Source organism: Pecten maximus, unplaced genomic scaffold, assembly GCF_902652985.1.
Source record: "Pecten maximus unplaced genomic scaffold, xPecMax1.1, whole genome shotgun sequence".
Lineage (NCBI taxonomy): Eukaryota > Metazoa > Mollusca > Bivalvia > Pectinida > Pectinidae > Pecten > Pecten maximus.
Window position 1 is genome coordinate 16,244 of NW_022982600.1, and position 22,697 is coordinate 38,940.

At 37.0% G+C, this 22,697-nt stretch overlaps 1 protein-coding gene across 2 annotated transcripts in view; it reads left to right on the forward strand.

Moving 5' to 3' along the window:
• Positions 1–21,805, forward strand: part of LOC117320602 (galactocerebrosidase-like) — a gene marked incomplete at its 3' end in the record, with an annotated part of 28,415 nt that extends 6,610 nt beyond the window's left edge. The window contains 14 exon segments of one of the 2 annotated variants that reach the window (XM_033875157.1): positions 1,618–1,681; positions 2,315–2,403; positions 5,110–5,277; positions 5,607–5,645; positions 6,890–7,017; positions 10,369–10,486; positions 10,954–10,991; positions 11,360–11,484; positions 14,380–14,519; positions 15,058–15,147; positions 16,735–16,827; positions 18,468–18,609; positions 18,768–18,945; positions 21,636–21,805. In XM_033875157.1, coding sequence (XP_033731048.1) covers positions 1,618–1,681; positions 2,315–2,403; positions 5,110–5,277; positions 5,607–5,645; positions 6,890–7,017; positions 10,369–10,486; positions 10,954–10,991; positions 11,360–11,484; positions 14,380–14,519; positions 15,058–15,147; positions 16,735–16,827; positions 18,468–18,609; positions 18,768–18,945; positions 21,636–21,805 — 1,582 coding nt within the window. 2 annotated transcript variants of the gene reach the window in all.
• Positions 21,806–22,697: the final 892 nt, after the last annotated feature.

Genomic DNA, 22,697 nt, shown 5'->3' on the forward strand with positions numbered 1-22,697 from the left:
GAGACAGTATGTACCATGGTGTCAGAAACAGTATGTACCATGGTGTCAGAAACAGTATGTACCATGGTGTCAGAAACAGTATGTACCATGGTGTCAGGGACAGTGCCATGGTGTCGGAGACAGTATGTACCATGGTGTCAGAGACAGTATGTACCATGGTGTCAGAGACAGTATGTACCATGGTGTCAGAGACAGTATGTACCATGGTGTCAGAGACAGTATGTACCATGGTGTCAGAGACAGTATGTACCATGGTGTCAGAGACAGTATGTACCATGGTGTCAGAGACAGTATGTACCATGGTGTCAGAGACAGTATGTACCATGGTGTCAGGGACAGTATGTACCATGGTGTCGGAGACAGTATGTACCATGGTGTCGGAGACAGTATGTACCATGGTGTCGGAGACAGTATGTACCATGGTGTCAGAGACAGTACGTACCATGGTGTCAGAGACAGTATGTACCATGGTGTCTGAGACAGTGCCATGGTGTCAGAGACAGTATGTACCATGGTGTCAAAGACAGTATGTACCATGGTGTCAGGGACGGTATGTACCATGGTGTCAGAGACAGTGCCATGGTGTCAGAGACAGTGCCATGGTGTCAGAGACAGTATGTACCATGGTGTCAGGGACGGTATGTACCATGGTGTTGGAGACCGTATGTACCATGGTGTCAGAGACAGTATGTACCATGGTGTCAGAGACAGTATGTACCATGGTGTCAGAGACAGTGTGTACCATGGTGTCGGAGACAGTGTGTACCATGGTGTCAGAGACAGTGCCATGGTGTCAGAGACAGTATGTACCATGGTGTCAGAGACAGTATGTACCATGGTGTCAGAGACAGTATGTACCATGGTGTCAGAGACAGTATGTACCATGGTGTCGGAGACGGTATGTACCATGGTGTCAGAGACAGTGCCATGGTGTCAGAGACAGTATGTACCATGGTGTCAGAGACAGTATGTACCATGGTGTCAGAGACAGTATGTACCATGGTGTCGGAGACGGTATGTACCATGGTGTCAGAGACAGTGCCATGGTGTCAGAGACAGTATGTACCATGGTATCAGAGACAGTGCCATGGTGTCAGAGACAGTATGTACCATGGTGTCGGAGACAGTGCCATGGTGTCAGAGACAGTATGTACCATGGTGTCAGAGACAGTATGTACCATGGTGTCAGAGACAGTATGTACCATGGTGTCAGGGACAGTATGTACCATGGTGTCAGAGACAGTATGTACCATGGTGTGGGAGACAGTATGTACCATGGTGTCAGAGACAGTATGTACCATGGTGTCGGAGACAGTGCCATGGTGTCAGAGACAGTACCATGGTGTCAGAGACAGTATGTACCATGGTGTCGGAGACAGTGCCATGGTGTCGGAGACAGTGCCATGGTGTCAGAGTCAGTATGTACCATGGTGTCAGAGACAGAATGTACCATGAATGTCCATTTTAAGTGATTCAGTACAGTAATTATCATTACACAATTAACAGCCTTCTATAATTTGTACATTTTACCCTGGCATATGTAAATCTGGTATATTTTTATATTGATTTCTCATTTTTACCATTCTTTAATAATTGAACTTTATTCCTTACATCCAGCCCAACTTTGCAGCATCACTACAAATACTGAAAGTAGAAATTGGAGGAGATGGTCAAAGTACCGGTAAGTATAAACACCTGTAAGTTTTGGTGTGTGTGTTGGTTAGATAGGTATGAGGAAGGAGATGTCATGATATTACTGAGATCCACACACAGCTACATTGAACGAAAATTCAATCTGAAACTGTCAAATTGGTAAGGACAAACCTTCATAATTTTAGTGTCAAACAGTAAGTTGCACAGTTAAACTTGTTAAGATATCATTCCTGGAACCATGATTTATCTATAAGTAAGATATTTTGCTCTTAAAACCCAAAACTTTTCAGGTTTACAATCAATGAGTTAGTAAAGGACCCTGTACTAATGTAGGGATTTTAGTCATCCATTTCGATTTTAACAATATTTTATTCAATTGTGCATACAAACTGTTTGACAAACACCTGTCACAGATCTAGAGGATTCAGAAAAAGAAGCACTGATGTACTTAAAGTTTACCGGTTTCCATTTTTTAGATTAGATAACTTGAAAGATCCTTTGATTTTAACAAAGGGCCATGTACTGAACTTAAATATCTCCCAATAAGTTGTTTACAAGTACTTCTCTGGACATTTTCTTTTCTTTAGGTTAATAACAAAAATTTTTGTGACGACTTCCTGTTGATTCTTTTTTGTGTTTATTTGTACGATGTGTGTTTTAGAGGGTACAGAGGCATCTCATATGCATAATGAGTGGGATGAGAATTACCAGCGCGGGTATGAATGGTGGATAATGACTGAAGCCAAGAAGGTGGGTGAAAAAGTGACAATTTTTATTCAAATAGGGTCCTGTTAGAGATGGACAATTGTCACATCACAGATGTATTCTCTGATCACTGATCAACACCGATATTGTAATGATATCCATGAACTTATTTATTAGAACACAAGCTTCCCTAATTTTTAGCCCACCATCATCAGATGGTGGGCTATTCAAATCGCCTTGCATCCGTGGTCCGTGGTCCGGCCGGCTGGTCCGGCCGGCTGGCCGGCCGTCCCTCCGTCCGTCCGGCCGTCCGTAAACAATTCTTGTTATCGCTATTTCTGAGAAAGTACTGAATGGATCTTTCTCAAATTTCATATGTAGGTTCCCCTTGGTCCCTAGTTATGCATATTGCATTTTGGGACCGATCGGAAAACAACATGGCTGACAGACAGCCATCTTGGATTTTGACAATTGAAGTTTGTTATCGCTATTTCTGAGAAAGTACTGAAGGGATCTTTCTCAAATTTCATATGTAGGTTCCCCATGGTCCCTTGTTATGTATATTGCATTTTGGGACCAGTCGGTTAACAACATGGCTGACAGACAGCCATCTTGGATTTTGACAATTGAAATTTGTTATCGCTATTTCTAAGAAAGAACTGAAGGGATCTTTCTCAAATTTGATATATCTGTTGCCCTTGGTCCCTAGTTGTGCATATTTCATTTTGGGATTAGTCGGATAACAACATGGCCAACAGACAGTCATCTTGGATTTTGACAACTGAAGTTTGTTATTGATATTTTACCAAAGGTACTGAAGGGATCTTTCTCAATTTTCATATGTAGGTTCCCCTTGGTCCGTCGTATTGCATTTTTGGATCAATCAGAAAACATTGTCGGCAGACAGCCATTATTGCTAAATCTTAAATTTCATATATAAGTTTCCGTTGTTTAAAAAGCACTGGAATGATGTTTCTTAATTTACACAGATTAGTAAGAGGAAGGGAAAAAGAGAAAAGATCAATCTGACATGGAACCTATAAAGATCATTCAATGGTGGGCGCCAAGATCCCTCTGGGATCTCTTGTTTCATTCATAAATTACTGTAAAAGTACTCATATTTGTGAGCTTTAATTTTAGGTTGTAACCAAGTTAAATAAGCCCAATGATGAAGTGTTGCACCCACAATACTTAATACTGTTAAACAACATTTGGAAACTGGAATTAATGCATTCATGATTTGGTGGAATATTCCCAAAAATGTATAAATGCAATCACCACTAAAATATATACGTTTAAAGTACATGTATATTAATTAATCTATTCCAGCTATTTACATATTTGTATTAACATACAGTATAACCCACTTATATTGAACTCGGGTACATTGAAATCCCGCTTAGTATGAACAAATACACGATCCCCTGCCACATTCCTACTAATCTATGTACATTATATCTATTTTCCGTTACAATGAATCGGCTATTATGAAAACCCGCCTAGTATGAACAAATTTTGACGTCCCTAAAGTCATTTTTCAACCAATTTTACCCGGATATTATGTAAACACTGGCTGGTTGATACCGGTTGGTCAAGAAATTATAAGTCTGTCAGAAATGAATGAGATGGGTATGAATGCAGAGTTACTTGACCGTGAAATTACTGTAATAAGTGAGGTTTTATTTTGTGAGTTAATGTCATAATAATAACATACCAGTCTCCATCCTTTGTTTGAAATCAGTTTGAATGTTGAACAATAAATTCTCTCCAAACAGAAGCGAAACATTCTTCTATTTGTTGACAATTTTCCGACCCATCCGCATATCGATGCATTGAAATCTATGAAACATGTGTTCTTTCGTCCAACACCACTTCTAAATGACAGCCGATGGATCCGGTTGTGAATAACATTGTAAAGATAAACTCCAGAAAATATCTAGAAGAAAAACTCTGTTGTTTGAACAACTCATCAGATTTCTGTGTGAATGTGAGTAGCGATTGACTGGGTTCACGAAGCATGACACGATGTGACCTCATAAGCCATTGGTTGTTGATTTGCGAAGGCGGGGTTTGTTGACAGTTGTACGATTGTTGAGGTATCAGACGGCCCTGATGATGATGTAATGTTAGCGGAATAATTATTAGATTGATTCGTTTGTAAGCAGGGAGTTCATTGACAGCAAAAAGCATTCACTAATTAGTTATTTTTTTAAGTAAAGACCTACATGTCGACAGTAGCCTGGACAAAATACGTAACGTTATACATGTACAGGAATGAAATGAAATCTAATATTCATATATTCCATATAATTCTTTACATTGTACGAAATTATTGCATGTACATGATTACGTTTATATAATAGAAATGTGTTATCATGAATTTGTAATCATAACAAACAAGGGGAGTCACTCTGTAAACCAAACCATAAACCCGGTTATATTGAAACTCGGTTATTATGAACAAATTCTCAGAGTCACCAGGATTTCATTATTTCCGGGTTAGATTGTATATAGATGATCAGTGTTAATGACAGGTTTGCATGCACAACCAGAAATTTAATACTGACAAACTAGGTCGCACTGGGAGAACCAGAAATTTAATACTGACAAACTAGGTCGCACTTGGAGAACCAGAAATTTTAGCTCTGTGAAATTTAAAAACTACACAATACACAAATGTATCTAATCAATTACACTGATTTGTGTTTTCTTATTGAATGGTATTTACCTGTTTATTTATATTTATTTCAGAGAAACCCTGACATTTTACTGTATGGTCTGCCATGGGCATTCCCGGGCTGGATTGGAGGTGGCAGTCGTGACAATCCATACACTAATGTCACACGTACAGCGGATTATGTGACACGCTGGCTCCTCGGGGCTAAGAAGTTTTACAATCTCACTATAGACTATGTTGGGGTAAGCATGGCAATGTAATCAATACTTCTAAAAGGACGACATGTCTGATTGTTTTTAATTTCATTTACAAAGTCTGCAAATTTGAATTCAAAGTGCTAGAAATGTTCAAACGTTGTGTCACCTTATTTAGTTATAGTTCAATGAGAGCAAAACGTTATATATTGTTACTGTGTCCTTGAACCCAGTGTACCTAATTTTGAGTGCCCAGCTGTATTAATGGGTATCAGCATCCTGGGAAGTAATTATGTGATATACTGGAGGGATTTATTGATTTGTCTTCAAGGCACAGAATCTATACCAGTTTATATTAGCCAGTTGTTCTGTTGTAGATCTGGAATGAGAAGCCATATGATGTTACATACATCAAAGTGAGTATATTGTCAACATTAGCCGGTAGTCTTCTGTTTAATTTTTTTTAATGTTGATCTAATGTCTGATCAGGTTAAAAAGGAAATTTTCTTAAGTAGAATTTTTCGCTCCTAGGTGACAATATCTTTCACAAACAAATTAGCTATTTATTTCGTAACAATTGTGAAACAAGAATCAACTTCCACTAAGTACCCTTGTTGGCCACATGGAAGTGTGAGGGGCTGCATTTTCACCACAGCCTATACCACTATTATAAAAAGTATTGATTGGTGACTTCCACATGTGGGATAGAACCTGATATAACCCTTTACACAGGGACTTGGATCTGAAGCCACAATCTATATACATTGTATATGAATATTATGCATGATATGTATCCCTGGGTTGAGAATATGTGTCAAGTCCCTGTGACCCTGTACATATTATTTTCTGCATAAACACTGCTATCAACATGATTGCTGAAGTATTTCTTTTTTATATTTATATCTTAACTGAAAATAATCGCAGATTCTTATGCAATGATCTCTTAACACATATACAGTAAAATGTGTTTATAATATATCTGGTTCTAACGTATACAATATCTAACGTCAATAATGTATGCATAGAAAATTCCCATAAGAACACCTAGCTATATAATCCTTGTTAATTAGTGCGGTTGTAATGTCTCCCCAAACAATGACTTTTCGGCTGGAATGTATCAATAATTAGTCCCAATTTCGCCAGGTATAACGTACGTAAGTACAGGTAAGTTGTCAGCTGCTGGTGTTATTGTTACAATCAAAAGGTGAACAAAAAACATTTCAGTGTTTTCGTCACTCCGTCATATAAATACCTCTGGTCAGTTCTACAAAACACATGCTAGAAAAATGTTGTCTTCATCGATAGAAATAATTCAAAGCAATCACTGATAACATCGGGTTTTTTAAGCAATAGAAAATGCAATCTTAACAGTCTTGTGAATTAGTCATGTCCATAGTTTATGCTGTTTCTGTACATAATGCAAATATCTCTTTTGTCAAATGATATGGTATTGTTAATAAGCACCTTTGTAACTTGTATTTCACATATTAAATATGCCTGTGATTTCCCCATGACCGATATAACTTTTTCTGCTAAAAACAGTATAAATTTCATCAGTCCTTAGCAATACTTTATAAACAGATTTTACTGTAGAGAGTTACTTATAAAACATAAATCTGATGTAACTGAACATAAATGGCCAAAACTGTTATCTGTTTAGACCCTGAGAAAGAACCTTGACACCAATCAGCTGGGCCATGTGAAGATTGTGGCAGCAGATGGAGGCTGGGACATCGCCTCACATATTGGAGCAGACCAGGAACTGGACGCGGCCATAGATTATATAGGGTAGGTATCACATATTGGAGCGGACAAGGAACTGGACGCCACCATAGATTATATAGGGTAGGTATCACATATTGGAGCTGACAAAGAACTGGACGCCGCCATAGATTATATAGGGTAGGTATCACATATTGGAGCTGACAAGGAACTGGACGCCGCCATAGATTATATAGGGTAGGTATCACATATTGGAGCTGACAAAGAACTGGACGCCGCCATAGATTATATAGGGTAGGTATCACATATTGGGGTGGACAAGGAACTGGACGCCGCCATAGATTATATAGGGTAGGTATCACATATTGGAGCAGACAAGGAACTGGACGCCGCCATAGATTATATAGGGTAGGTATCACATATTGGGGCAGACAAGGAACTGGACGCGGCCATAGATTATATAGGGTAGGTATCACATATTGGAGCTGACAAGGAACTGGACGCGGCCATAGATTATATAGGGTAGGTATCACATATTGGAGCTGACAAGGAACTGGACGCGGCCATAGATTATATAGGGTAGGTATCACATATTGGGGTGGACAAGGAACTGGACGCGGCCATAGATTATATAGGGTAGGTATCACATATTGGAGCTGACAAGGAACTGGACGCTGCCATAGATTATATAGGGTAGGTATCACATATTGGAGCTGACAAGGAACTGGACGCGGCCATAGATTATATAGGGTAGGTATCACATATTGGGGTGGACAAGGAACTGGACGCGGCCATAGATTATATAGGGTAGGTATCACATATTGGAGCTGACAAGGAACTGGACGCGGCCATAGATTATATAGGGTAGGTATCACATATTGGAGCTGACAAGGAACTGGACGCCGCCATAGATTATATAGGGTAGGTATCACATATTGGAGCTGACAAGGAACTGGACGCCGCCATAGATTATATAGGGTAGGTATCACATATTGGAGCTGACAAAGAACTGGACGCCGCCATAGATTATATAGGGTAGGTATCACATATTGGGGTGGACAAGGAACTGGACGCCGCCATAGATTATATAGGGTAGGTATCACATATTGGAGCGGACAAGGAACTGGACGCCACCATAGATTATATAGGGTAGGTATCACATATTGGAGCTGACAAAGAACTGGACGCCGCCATAGATTATATAGGGTAGGTATCACATATTGGAGCTGACAAGGAACTGGACGCCGCCATAGATTATATAGGGTAGGTATCACATATTGGAGCTGACAAAGAACTGGACGCCGCCATAGATTATATAGGGTAGGTATCACATATTGGGGTGGACAAGGAACTGGACGCCGCCATAGATTATATAGGGTAGGTATCACATATTGGAGCAGACAAGGAACTGGACGCCGCCATAGATTATATAGGGTAGGTATCACATATTGGAGCTGACAAGGAACTGGACGCCGCCATAGATTATATAGGGTAGGTATCACATATTGGACAGACAAGGAACTGGACGCCGCCATAGGTTATATAGGGTAGGTATCACATATTGGAGCAGACAAGGAACTGGACGCGGCCATAGATTATATAGGGTAGGTATCACATATTGGAGCAGACAAGGAACTGGACGCGGCCATAGATTATATAGGGTAGGTATCACATATTGGGGCAGACAAGGAACTGGACGCGGCCATAGATTATATAGGGTAGGTATCACATATTGGAGCTGACAAGGAACTGGACGCTGCCATAGATTATATAGGGTAGGTATCACATATTGGAGCTGACAAGGAACTGGACGCGGCCATAGATTATATAGGGTAGGTATCACATATTGGAGCAGACAAGGAACTGGACGCGGCCATAGATTATATAGGGTAGGTATCACATATTGGAGCTGACAAGGAACTGGACGCCGCCATAGATTATATAGGGTAGGTATCACATATTGGAGCTGACAAGGAACTGGACGCGGCCATAGATTATATAGGGTAGGTATCACATATTGGGGCAGACAAGGAACTGGACGCGGCCATAGATTATATAGGGTAGGTATCACATATTGGAGCTGACAAGGAACTGGACGCTGCCATAGATTATATAGGGTAGGTATCACATATTGGAGCTGACAAGGAACTGGACGCGGCCATAGATTATATAGGGTAGGTATCACATATTGGGGCAGACAAGGAACTGGACGCGGCCATAGATTATATAGGGTAGGTATCACATATTGGGGCAGACAAGGAACTGGACGCGGCCATAGATTATATAGGGTAGGTATCACATATTGGAGCTGACAAGGAACTGGACGCTGCCATAGATTATATAGGGTAGGTATCACATATTGGAGCTGACAAGGAACTGGACGCGGCCATAGATTATATAGGGTAGGTATCACATATTGGAGCTGACAAGGAACTGGACGCCGCCATAGATTATATAGGGTAGATATGAAGGGCATCACAGGGACCCATGAGACACTACTGTAAACGTTGAAATTTATACGAGGGGGAAATTTACACTAATTACGTGGACTCCTTTTGTTTGCCAAAATTTCCCCCATGCGTATTATTTGATATCAATTTGCGTAATCTTGAACTACAAGTGAAAGTGGATCGATTGCGAAAATTACCCCCACGCCTATAGTTTACATATTGAAATCGCGAAATTAACCCCCCGTGAAAACAATCACGTTTACAGTACTCTTGTCATTTGTGATTCAAACAACAAGAGCAGAGTCTCGTGAGTTTCTGACAAAGGTATTAGGAAAAATCACCTGATGTGAATAATTATAATAGGTAAAAGGATGTTGGAAGGTTAGCCCCATCACAGTGATTCACTTTAAGGATGGCAGTCTCTGACTTGAGTATAACTAGCTGGAGTTTAATGAAATGTTCTAAATAAGGCATAATACTTGAAAGTTAAAGGAAAATCTCCCGTCTTTGATTACCATTTTTATATAACCATATATATTGTGCATTAAACTCGAGGAGTAAATCAATAACAACTGAATCCTATTAGAGATTTGAAATAAGTGGAGAACAAAAACATGTTGGCATTTCTACTGAACTACTACTTTAGATAAGGGTGGGCTTATTACCAGGCATGTGTTTATTGATGGATAGGTGTGAAAGTAGAGATTATAAGGTCACCTTACTAACTCAGGCTAGTGATAATTCCCTTTAGCCTGGCACGTCTTGGAATAACCCTGGCTGTTAATAGGACGTTAAACAAAATAAACCAACCCTTTAGCCTGGCGGTGGGTGGACCAATGAGAGAGAGAAAGGTCCTGGTTTCAGGACCAGTGTGGGCAGGGTATTTTTCAATACTCATTCCTGTTTTAAGATAGATTTTTTTCTTTATCACAAACATTGATTTTAGTTGATATGGTTTTGTTTTCAGTGCCCACTATCCTGGTACTACCACAACAAAAGCTGCACTGACCACAGGAAAACAGCTGTGGTCATCCGAGGATTATAGTACCTTCAACGATAACACTGGTGGGGGCTGCTGGGCGAGGGTATGTATTAACTTAATTCAACATTTTTCAGCAATATTGAAACAAGTTCTTTTTATAATAATTATTATTGGCCTCGAAAGAAGCAGTTAGATAGCCTTAATGTGGGGGGAAGCAATGAAAACCCAAATTGTGAGGAAGCTGACCACCAGTCCATATTCAGAATCGGTGAAAGGCAAGATCTACAGTACCACCCTGAAACCCATAGGCATTAGTGGGAGGGGGGGGGGGGGGGGGGGGGGGGGGGGGGGGGGAATACTACTCATGCAGTAAAACGTCTTTGTTAAAACACCAAAGAGAGTAAGAAATACATCACTTAAGAACTTAAGACAGAATTTGTAATGAATGAATGGACTCCTCTTCAGGGGAGACCACTCTTTGTATTTCTCTTTCTTGTAGTAATAACAAAAGTATATTGTTAAATTGTTATACTTACTGAAAGTTGTTTTTAACATATTATTTTATTTCAGATACTGAACCAAAATTTTGTAAATGGCAATATGACAAGGTTTGTATATCTTTGATACGCTCTCAGAGTTATTAGGGAATGTTCCAATCAAATATTTACCCTAAATGTAACAGAGCCGGAAAAATAAAAATATTCACTAGCTCTTGCCAATATATATAAGCGAATGTTACATTTACCTTTTTTTATCAGATGTCTGAAATTGTAGTTTTTTTGCGATTTCTTTTAAACACAAAATGAAGCACTTACAGATAGCCTGGTATTTTAAATTTGAAGTTAACGATATTGATTGAATTTACTAAGGATATTGCTGAATTACATGTAAGTAACTGTTGAGACTATATTGACTGAATTTACTAAGGATATTGCGAATTTAAACTGCTGTAGAGTTGAATTGTTGATGGTTGCAGTACAATATCATGGAACCTGATAGCCAGTTACTACGATGCCTTACCCTTCCCAAGCTGTGGACTCATGACCGCTGACAGTCCCTGGAGTGGACACTATGATGTCGCCTCCCCTATATGGATGACAGGTAAAAATAGGGTCTGATTGATGATAGAGATTTAATTAAAACATATTAATTCTTGTCTGAATAGTTTATAAACCAAGGAAACTTGAACATGTTCTATGCATGGATATTAATATATGATCATTATCAGGGTATTAATATAGGACCGGTATCAGGATATCAATATAGGACTAGTATCAGGGTATTAATATAGGACCGGTATCAGGATATCAATATAGGACTAGTATCAGGGTATTAATATAGGACCGGTATCAGGATATTGATATAGGACTAGTATCAGGGTATTAATATAGGACCGGTATCAGAATATCAATATAGGACTAGTATCAGGGTATTGATATAGGACCGGTATCAGGATATCAATATAGGACTAGTATCAGGGTATTAATATAGGACCAGTATCAGGATATTAATATAGGACCGGTATCAGGATATTAATATAGGACAAGTATCAGGGTATTAATATAGGACCGGTATCAGGATATCAATATAGGACTAGTATCAGGGTATTAATATAGGACCGGTATCAGAATATCAATATAGGACTAGTATCAGGGTATTAATATAGGACCGGTATCAGGATATCAATATAGGACTTGTATCAGGGTATTAATATAGGACCAGTATCAGGATATTAATATAGGACCGGTATCAGGATATTGATATAGGACCAGTATCAAGATATTAATATAGGACCAGTATCAGGATATTGATATAGGACCGGTATCAGGATATTAATATAGGACCAGTATCAGGATATTGATATAGGACCAGTATAAGGATATTAATATAGGACTAGTATCAAGATATTAATATATGACTAGTATCAGGATATTAATATATGGCCAGTATCAGGATATTTGTTTATGACCCATATCAGGATATTAATATAGGACAAGTATCAGGATATTAATATATGACCAGTATCAGGATATTAATATATGACCAATATCAGGATATTAATATATGACCAGTATCAGGATATTGATATGTGACTAGTATCAGGATATTAATATAGGACCAGTATCAGGATATTGATATAGGACCAGTATCAGGATATTAATATATGACCAGTATCAGGATATTAATATATGACCAGTATCAGGATATTAATATATGACCAGTATCAGGATATTGATATAGGACCAGTATCAGGATATTGATATAGGACCAGTATCAGGATATTAATATATGACCAGTATCAGGATATTGATATGTGACTAGTATCAAGATATTGATATGTGACCATTATCAGGATATTAATATATGACCAATATCAAGATATTAATATAGGACCAGTATCAGGATATTGATATAGGACCAGTATCAGGATATTGATATAGGACCAGTATCAGGATATTAATATATGACCAGTATCAGCATATTAATATATGACCAGTATCAGGATATTAATATAGGACCAGTATCAATATATTAATATAGGACCAGTATCAGGATATTAATATATATTTACCATTGTATGGCACTGCCACTATATAACCCTACCAATTCAGTTGCGAGTTCACCAGCCTATGAACTGCCAACAGGAAGTGATCTCTGCTACTGGTAAGCGCGGGAAATTTGAATTTGAAAATTTCAAAACAAAAATCGCATGACAAATAAAAAAAATCGCAGATGGTAAATATAAGAATTGAATGGCTTTCAGTTGGCATTCATAGTCAATATGAATTCCAACTGGACAGAGGCAAATTCAACATGAAGCGCTAGCGCGCTTCATGGAATTTGCCTCTGTCCAGTTGGCATTCATATTGACTATGAATGCCAACTGAAAGCCGTTCAATGCTTAAATGACCAGTATCAGGATATTAATATATGACCAGTATCAAGATATTAATATATGACCAATATCAGGATATTAATATAGGACCAGTATCAGGATATTAATATATGACCAGTATCAATATATTAATATAGGACCAGTATCAGGATATTGATATAGGACCAGTATCAGGATATTAATATATGACCAGTATCAGGATATTAATATAGGACCAGTATCAGGATATTAATATAGGACTGGTACAATTGTATCAGGATATTAATATATGACCAGTATCAGGATATTTGTTTATGACCAGTATCAGGATATTAATATATGACCAATATCAAGATATTAATATAGGACCAGTATCAGGATATTAATATACATGTATGACCAATATCAAGATATTAATATATGACCAGTATCAGGATATTTAAGCATTGAACGGCTTTCAGTTGGCATTCATAGTCAATATGAATGCCAATTGGACAGAGGCAAATTCATGAAGCGCGCTAGCGCTTCATGTTGAATTTGCCTCTGTCCAGTTGGAATTCATATTGACTATGAATGCCAACCGAAAGCCGTTCAATTCTTATATTTACCATCTGCGATTTTTTATTTGTCATGCGATTTTTGTTTTGAAATTTTCAAATTCAAATTTCCCGCGCTTACCAGTAGCAGAGATCACTTCCTGTTGGCAGTTCATAGGCTGGTGAACTCGCAACTGAATTGGTAGGGTTATATAGTGGCAGTGCCATACAATGGTAAATATTGATATATGACCAGTATCAGGATATTAATATATGACCAGTATCAGGATATTTGTTTATGACCAGTATCAGGATATTAATATATGACCAGTATCAGGATATTAATATATGACCAGTATCAGGATATTGATATAGGACCAGTATCAGAAAATTAATATATGACCAGTATCAGAATATTAATATAGGATCAGTATCAGGATATTAATATAGGACCTTTATCAGCTTGTGTTAAGATATTCCATTAAAATGTATGTTTGAACTCAATGACCCTGAGATGCTACTGTTGAACCTTTACATGATGTGATGATATCTCTATTAAATGTATTGCTGTATTGCCTTCAATAGCTCATACAACTCAGTTCACTGCCCCTGGGTGGAAATACCTGCCACATGGATCCGGGGTCGGCAAACTGGCTCATGGTGGAAGTTACGTGTCCTTGGTCAGTCCAAACCAAAAAGACCTCACCATTATTTTGGAAACCATGGTAACCTCACAGCTTTTTAACTGTCAATCACTACCATTAAAATCATGGTAACTTACACATGTAAAACATGGCAACTTCACAAAAGTGTCTTTTTCACAGAAACAAGAATGAATTTAACTCATTCATTCATATTCAAAATGATACACAAGCACAATTCCTTCACGTGAAATTCCCTTGGATTTCATGCGAAAAAAATTCATGTGAAGGAATTTTGCCTGTGTATTTCTTATAGACATTCTGATATATTTTTAAAGCAGCACTCATTGATAGTCGACAGCTTCCTTATTTTGCCAGGACAATAGATAGCCACGGTTGGACACTTGTATGTCAGAGTAGAAAATGTTTTGGACTCATCATTGTATGATTTTTTCACCTTTTTTTTTCTAAGAAAACCATTCACTGCACAAACTTAAGAAGTACATTTTAAATATATTTATTTCTCATTTTTAATAAGTATTCAAATGTGGTAGATGTTTTTCTCACTATAAATTGAGCCGAGTTATTGGATCCTGATCAATTGAATGTTTGTAATTGACAGAGCCATGATCACTCACTGTGTATCCGACCTGCACTTCCTGCTTACAACGTCATCCCGCAAAATGTGTCACTGCAGCTCAGTGGAGACCTGGTAAGTTGTACAGCCAATATTAAAACAAAACAGTATTGTCAGAGTACCAGTGTAAAGATATCAGCAAATCTAAATTAATTTATTAGCTCGTCTCTTCGAAGAAGAGTGAGAGCTTATGTTGTCACGTCGGCGTCGGCGTCGGTGTCGGCGTCGGTTTTCCAAATGTTAAATTTTTGGTGCAAGTGTTGAAAGGCATAGTAATTTATGGTAATATGGTCCCTGTGGGGGTCAAACTATCCCCTGCCGGAGTTAAACTAAAAGATTTTAAAAAAAAAACCCAGAATTTTCAAATTTTTGGACTTGGAATATTTCTGCGTTAAGTTTTTGGCGCAAGTGTTGAAAGGTATTAATACATCACTTTATAATTGTACTAGGGTGCTGATAGTTGGTAATAAACTCCCTCTGGGGTTAAACTATCCCCTGCCCGAGTTAAACTAAAAGATTTTTTTGGGAAATAGCCAGAATTTTTCAAATTTTTGGACTTAGAATATTTGTGCGTTAAGTTTTTGGTGCGAGTGTTGAAAGGTATTAATACATCACTTTATAATTGTACTAGGGTGCTGATAATTGGCAATAGAGTCCCTCTGGGGTTAGACTATCCCCTGCCAGAGTTAAACTAAAAGATTTAAAAAAAAAAACACAAGAATTTTCAAATTTTTGGACTTGGAATATTTCTGCGTTAAGTTTTTGGTGCAATTGTTAAGAGGTTTTAATACATCACTATATAATTGTACAAGGGTGCTTATATTTGGCAATAGAGTCCCTATGGAGTAAGACAATCCCTTCCTGGAGTAAAAATTGGATTTTTTCTTTTTAAATCTGTGTTTTTTTGTTTTTGTTTTTAAATCTTTGGACTTTGTGTTAACTTTATATTGTGAGTGTTGAAAGGCATAGTTATACATGGTATTAGGTTCCCTGTGGGGGTTGAACTATCCCTTTCCTGAGTTAAACTGAAATATTTTTTTGAAATTTTCGTGCAAATGTTGAAAGCTTTTTAACACATTACTTTATGATTGTACTAGGGTGCTGATATTTGGTAAAAGAGTCCATATGGAGTTACACTATCCTTTCTTGGGGTGAAACTGAATATAAAACAATATGAAAACGTCACAATAGACAATTTATACCGGTCACATTTTTCAAGGGAGACAACTCTAATTAGGATATGTTGTCAAAAAATTGAAGAAATACGTCTAAAAGCAATTACATTTGTGTTTAATATCTTCATTTAATCTACAACAGCATAGCTTGTCTCCCAAATGCATGAATTCACAAAACATAATCTGATCAAGTAAACAATATAAATATTATTAATGCAATTTGCGAAACCATTCCAATTAATATACATTGTATTTTAATTATTTATTGACAAACATTTGCGAGACGAGCTATGCTGTTCTCCAACAGCTCTTGTTGTGTTTATTGTCACTAAATTTGTTCATGTTATTTTCTCTTTGGTACGCCTTCCTCTAAACTTACTTGTATGTAGGTATACACAGACACAGACAGAGATAGTAAATTTAACTAAGAAAAACATACTTATATGTTGGTAAATATATACCTATGTAAGTTTTGCATGTTTTTCAGGCAAAGATACAGCAGTTGAATGTATGGTACAGTAAATTGGCTTTTGGGAAGAACAAGACTTCTGTGCTGTTTAAAAAACTCTCACCATTGAAGGTGAGAAAGATTACAGTGCACCACTTCTTATGAAATTAAAATATCTTGTGTCGCAGACCTCAAGAATTTTCACTTATAACAATTAAACAATTCACAATTATCTATTTTCATAGTCTTGTTGAAGGAACTTCTCTCCATTTTGATAACAAGCTTTACAATTCTTTTGTACATACACAGTTTAAGTACATTTTTAGAATTCATAATACAGTGGAACTTCGTTAACTCGAACTCGGATAACTCGAATACCCCGCTTAACTCGAAGTACCTCGTCGGTCCCGACTGAATTCTCTCTTTATCTTAGTAAAGAAAACTCGGAAAACTCGAACTCGGAAAACTCGAAGAACTCTGATAATACGAAGTGAAAATTTGGTCCCAACAATAAAAATCCTATTTGAAATGATCGAATAACTTGAAGTATAATTTTCGTCGATCGGTGGTAAACGCCGACATTTTTTAAGAGCTAAATTCCGTTTGTAATACATGTATCGGCACTACTAACCTACATGCTATTATAAGTGTTTCATAAATTCATAAAAGAAATTGTCGGTTGAATCTTATAACAACATGTCTTGGTGATAAAAAGTACTGCTTTACTTACATCAGGTAATTTCCTAAGGCGGTCGCCGATATTAGTACACACGATAGTCAACAACTCATTTACCCGTTCGCTCAAGTGGAACTAATCTCTGACACCCCGGCTGATGTTTTTACAGGTGTAGAAATGAAACAGTCACCGGCGCCTATTAAATCTTTAAACTGCTGAAACTATAGCGTAATTACTGCCAAGGTGTTCAGAGTACAACTGTAACGGTCAGTGCTGTCTATTAAATCGGATAAAAGCCAGCTCAGTTACAGTAACATTTTATACGCACATGCGCAGCCTAACTTCCGGTGCTAATACACATGGAAATGGCGTGGTTATCAATAAAAAGTAAGTAGGCCGATCAAACAGTATTTTATATGTCCAATAAAAGGTAATGGTTCTGTTACGTTTTGCATGCAATCTGTGTTAAACTCAAACGGTTACCGGGTATTTGATTTGACATGAATAACTTGTTATTTTGTCGAATTCCTTTTAATCGTTTACCTTTTGCAAACATGACTTGGACATCAGATCGTTCTTGAAGTGACTAAGTGAAAGAAACTTTATCGTGACTGTATATCGGCAAAACTACACCAAATTACAAGTAACATAACGAAACATTACATATATATTTACATGTATTGACCAGTCACCACACTAAACTGATGAGCGACAGAGCGAAGTTATAATGATTATATAATGTTGACAAATATTGACCAAACTTTTCACCAAAAATGATAACTCGCTTAATTCGAACACTCGGATAACTCGAAGTTTTTTCGTGGTCCCGTCGACTTCGAGTTAACGAAGTTCCACTGTATGTCTCATCATATTCACGAAATAATAGATTATTTGCACATTCTTGTTTTAAGACATAGATATTGTCTCAGAGAATCTGTTTAGGTGTAATCAACGCATTACAACTTGATTGGAAATACAGTGAAATTAAGCAGACTTGTCATACCAACTAGATCTTAATAAGAAAAGTCTACATGTACAAATCAAAGTCAATGTTTAGTCCTTGTGTTAAAGCACATGTTTCTCACTTACCTGACAGGTACAGGATGGAAAAATAACACTTTCTGTTGGGTTGGATGAGGTATACACATTGACGTCACTCACACTTGGAAATAAAGGCTCGTACCCTGATCCACCCGCGAGTAAGCCATTCCCAGACACGTACGTCGAGGATTTTGAAGGTAAGTGTTTCTCAGGAACCAAATCAGTTGATTACGATAAAATGATATTTTTTAATCTTTTTATCATTCAAATTTGGAATTTAGTATATTGTTGAATCTAGATATTTGTGATTTAGTGTATACAGACTTGTTTTATTTGAATGTGTACCACTACACAGGATATCCTTTGCACGCGGAGCCTATGGATTTTACCCAACAGACTGGTTCTTATGAGGTCGTATCTGGAAGTCATTCCCATGGAAATGTTCTCCGTCAAGTTGTACTTCAGACCCCTGTGTTCTGGTGCAAGGCAGACGAAGTCGACAAATCCCTCAACGTCATCGGCAACTCCAAATGGTCGGAATCAGTCCTAAGGCTCTGATTGGTCAAAATTTGTGGACAATATTTAGCTATATACAAAAATGTACTTAAATTGACGAATATGACCTCATGTATAATTAACAACGTTGATATTACAACCCATTCCAGCTATCACAGTTTTTCCAAAAGACTATCTATTATTTTTCACAGCTTTTCCTGAATTTTCCGAGCCTTTCAACTTTGCCCAGCAGGTTGGCTCGTTTGAGGTCACAAGGTCAAATGACGCAAGTCACGGCCAGGTGCTTCGACAGGTTGTTCTGAAATCTCCAGTCCACTGGTGTCCTTTCCGTCTCATCATGCCCCTCAACCTTATAGGTAGACCATGGTATGTTGTTTGCTGTCTCTTCTCTTTTCCATCATCAGAACTTTCTTTAATATCTGGAGAATTACTTTGAAAAAAAAGGTTTTCATAGATGTTGATGTGCTTATCCTTTAGATTTTACTGTACATGTAAAGTTGTTGAATTTCACAAGGCTAGTATTTCGCAGTTCTCCAAGTGGAAACTCATTCAAGGGTATTTAATTTTGTATGACCATATCTAGGTGACTTTATACAATAAACACATTTCAGTATATATATATATAGATATTTGCTGGGTATATATATTTGGTGCTATGTTTAATGACCAGAATACAAAGCAAAATTCAATTCACGGCAAATATAACCAGCTGTATGATATTTTTTAGATAGAATTGCAACATATAAATAAGTGAAAAAAGATAATATTATGGGTAAAATTATCTATTAATCAGTGAAATGTCAATCTGTTTTCATCTTAATTTTATCCCCAATTTATCCCCAATGTCAATCAAATCTCCAAAGCAAACTCTGTAACAGCACTGGTTTCTTCACTTCTGCAGTTTAATGTAGAAATATTAGCTATCGTAATGTTTGAAGCTTCATACAGCATCAGTCATGACTGTAATAAAATGCATTAAAATCATTAAAAAAAATATATTTCTAAATCCTTGGACAAGATGATATCCTATTAAAACAGAACTTCAGAAAAGTTAATATTTTCCCTTGATAATTAATTGATAGGGATATATAGCTAATTAATATTTTAAGCCTGCTAATGATTAATTACAATACATGTAACTATGCAAAATGAAACTTTGTTTGGTAAGGTGTATAATTTATCTACAACATAGGTCAGCTTCTGTATAAAAGGGAGACTACTCCATCTGCCCACTTTGTCTTGACACAATGATCTCCTGCTACCTCAGTAATCCCCCGAACACTTCTATCATAGCTAACGAGGCTGATGAACACACTGATAATTACGGGTGACATAACTTGTTTAGTTAATGGATCTATCTTCCTGAATGAAATGTTTGAAGAAAAAAATGAAACCAATATGCGGCATTGTTTGCTGAAACATACGAATTTTGGGAATTGCTATGTTTTATGTTGTCCACAAATTTCACCAGTCACAGCCGCTAGACCTTATATATTATCTGTTGCATGTATAACACCTATTGATCTATCATATACACTACCATTACAGCACAAAACATTCTGTATATGTGTTGCATGAATATTTCTTTTACTTTTGTCTGTGTTATCAAGATAAAGCAGATTTCTATTTTTATTTTCTGTGTCATAACTTAAAGATGTACTAACAAAGAATACCTGGGGCCATATTCATGAAACAATACTCATGTTCAGACATGAAATCTGTGCTCAACACAATTTCCTTTAAACTTACTCTAAAACCAGAAATAGCAATTTAAAAGAAAAACCTAAACGTTAAAAGTAATATCAAAATTTGAAGTCTTTCATCAATTTCTTCAAATCATTGAAATAGTAAAAATATCAGATTTATCACTAAACGTATTTTAGTCTGAGAACAAAATGTGTATTGCAGCCTATAAAGTATGGTGTCATGAATATGGACCCTGATGTACAGTTTGAAAATTAATGGGAAAATGATTATGACTTTATGAGGATCCACTCTATGTATCAGGTATAATATCATTTATTATCAACAGTAATTATTTACACTGTACATACTTTGTGTGAGTATTATTTCATATTTCACTTTTTGTGAGTATTATTTCATATCCCACTTTTTGTGAGTATTATTTCATATTCCACTTTTTGTGAGTTTTATTTCATATTCCAGTACATTTATATATTTTACATATCTGTACATTACTCTAATGGGATATGAAACTCCCGAGCAAAAGGTTTCCAATAAAACATCAGGCCTACATGTACAGTGGGGTACAGTACAAATCATAAAGCAAAAGCAGAAAGACCACTCATCAGTTTTGATGACAATCCGTTCATTATTTCCTGACCATGTTGTATCCCCTGATATTTTCATATAAAATTAAAAGAGTATGATCAGCATATCTATTTGTAAGTCAAATAAATTTCTGTTGATAAAACAAACTCTTTAGTGAAAGAACTTTACCAGTTCAAAACCTTTTTGAATCAGATTCATGCCTTAGTAAGAAAGCATATACAATATACACATACCTTTTTGATGTATCATCTCCTTAAAGTCACCTTTTTGATGTATCATCTCCTTCAAGTCCATGGATATCAGTAAGCTTAAGTGTAGTTAGACTCTAATATAATATATGTATATTTCTATGGAAGATGTCTCCAAGCTAAATTATGATTTTTCTAACCTATCTCCCCCGTCTTATCCATCACAGGAGTGATGTGTATGTGAGCACAGACGTTGCTATTGGTGGAATCAACGGAACAACTGGGGTATATGTGGCAGCCCGCGTAGATCAAGGTGGATGCCAGTCCTGGGAGTCAAAGGGAATCTTTTTCTTCCTGTTTCCCAGCGACAAGAAGTTTATTCTAACCAATGATTTAGGTGAGTACGTCAATAGCAAACATTTCTGTAAAATATTTCATGTGTTATAAAGATAATGTAGAGTTGATGTTTATTGTTCACTGAAATATAAAATAGAAAATAAACATGATTTGAAAGTTGCTATTTTTGTTGTTTGACAAGAAATAATCCATATAAATCACATCTTATGATGCATTTTACGAAACTGTGGTTGTTTGAAATTTTAATACATGTAACGAAATGTACATTCCAAGACAAATAACAAGCTTTTGGCCTCTGTATTGCCAGCCAGAGATTTTACAAGTGTTGAGTGGGATTTTAAGATTACACATCATTAATATGAAGGATGAGTAACTGACAAGGGAAGTAACTCCCCAGCCTGAAATACTCTTGGTGTTTCATCTTTCATGAATATGAAAGCTAGATTACTCCAAGCAAAAAATAGTGGAATTTTCACAATTATATCTGATGCAGGGGTAACATTTAAACATTTAGTATTATATTGTCTGATGTTTAAAATGGTACCATTGTTTATGTCACCCAGACCCTACATCTAATACCATGTCACCCAGACTGTACATCTAATACCATGTCACCCAGACCGTACATCTAATACCATGTCACCCAGACTGTACATCTAATACCATGTCACCCAGACCCTACATCTAATACCATGTCACCCAGACCCTACATCTAATACCATGTCACCCAGACCCTACATCTAATACCATGTCACCCAGACCGTACATCTAATACCATGTCACCCAGACCCTACATCTAATACCATGTCACCCAGACCCTACATCTAATACCATGTCACCCAGACCCTACATCTAATACCATGTCACCCAGACCCTACATCTAATACCATGTCACCCAGACCCTACATCTAATACCATGTCACCCAGACTAG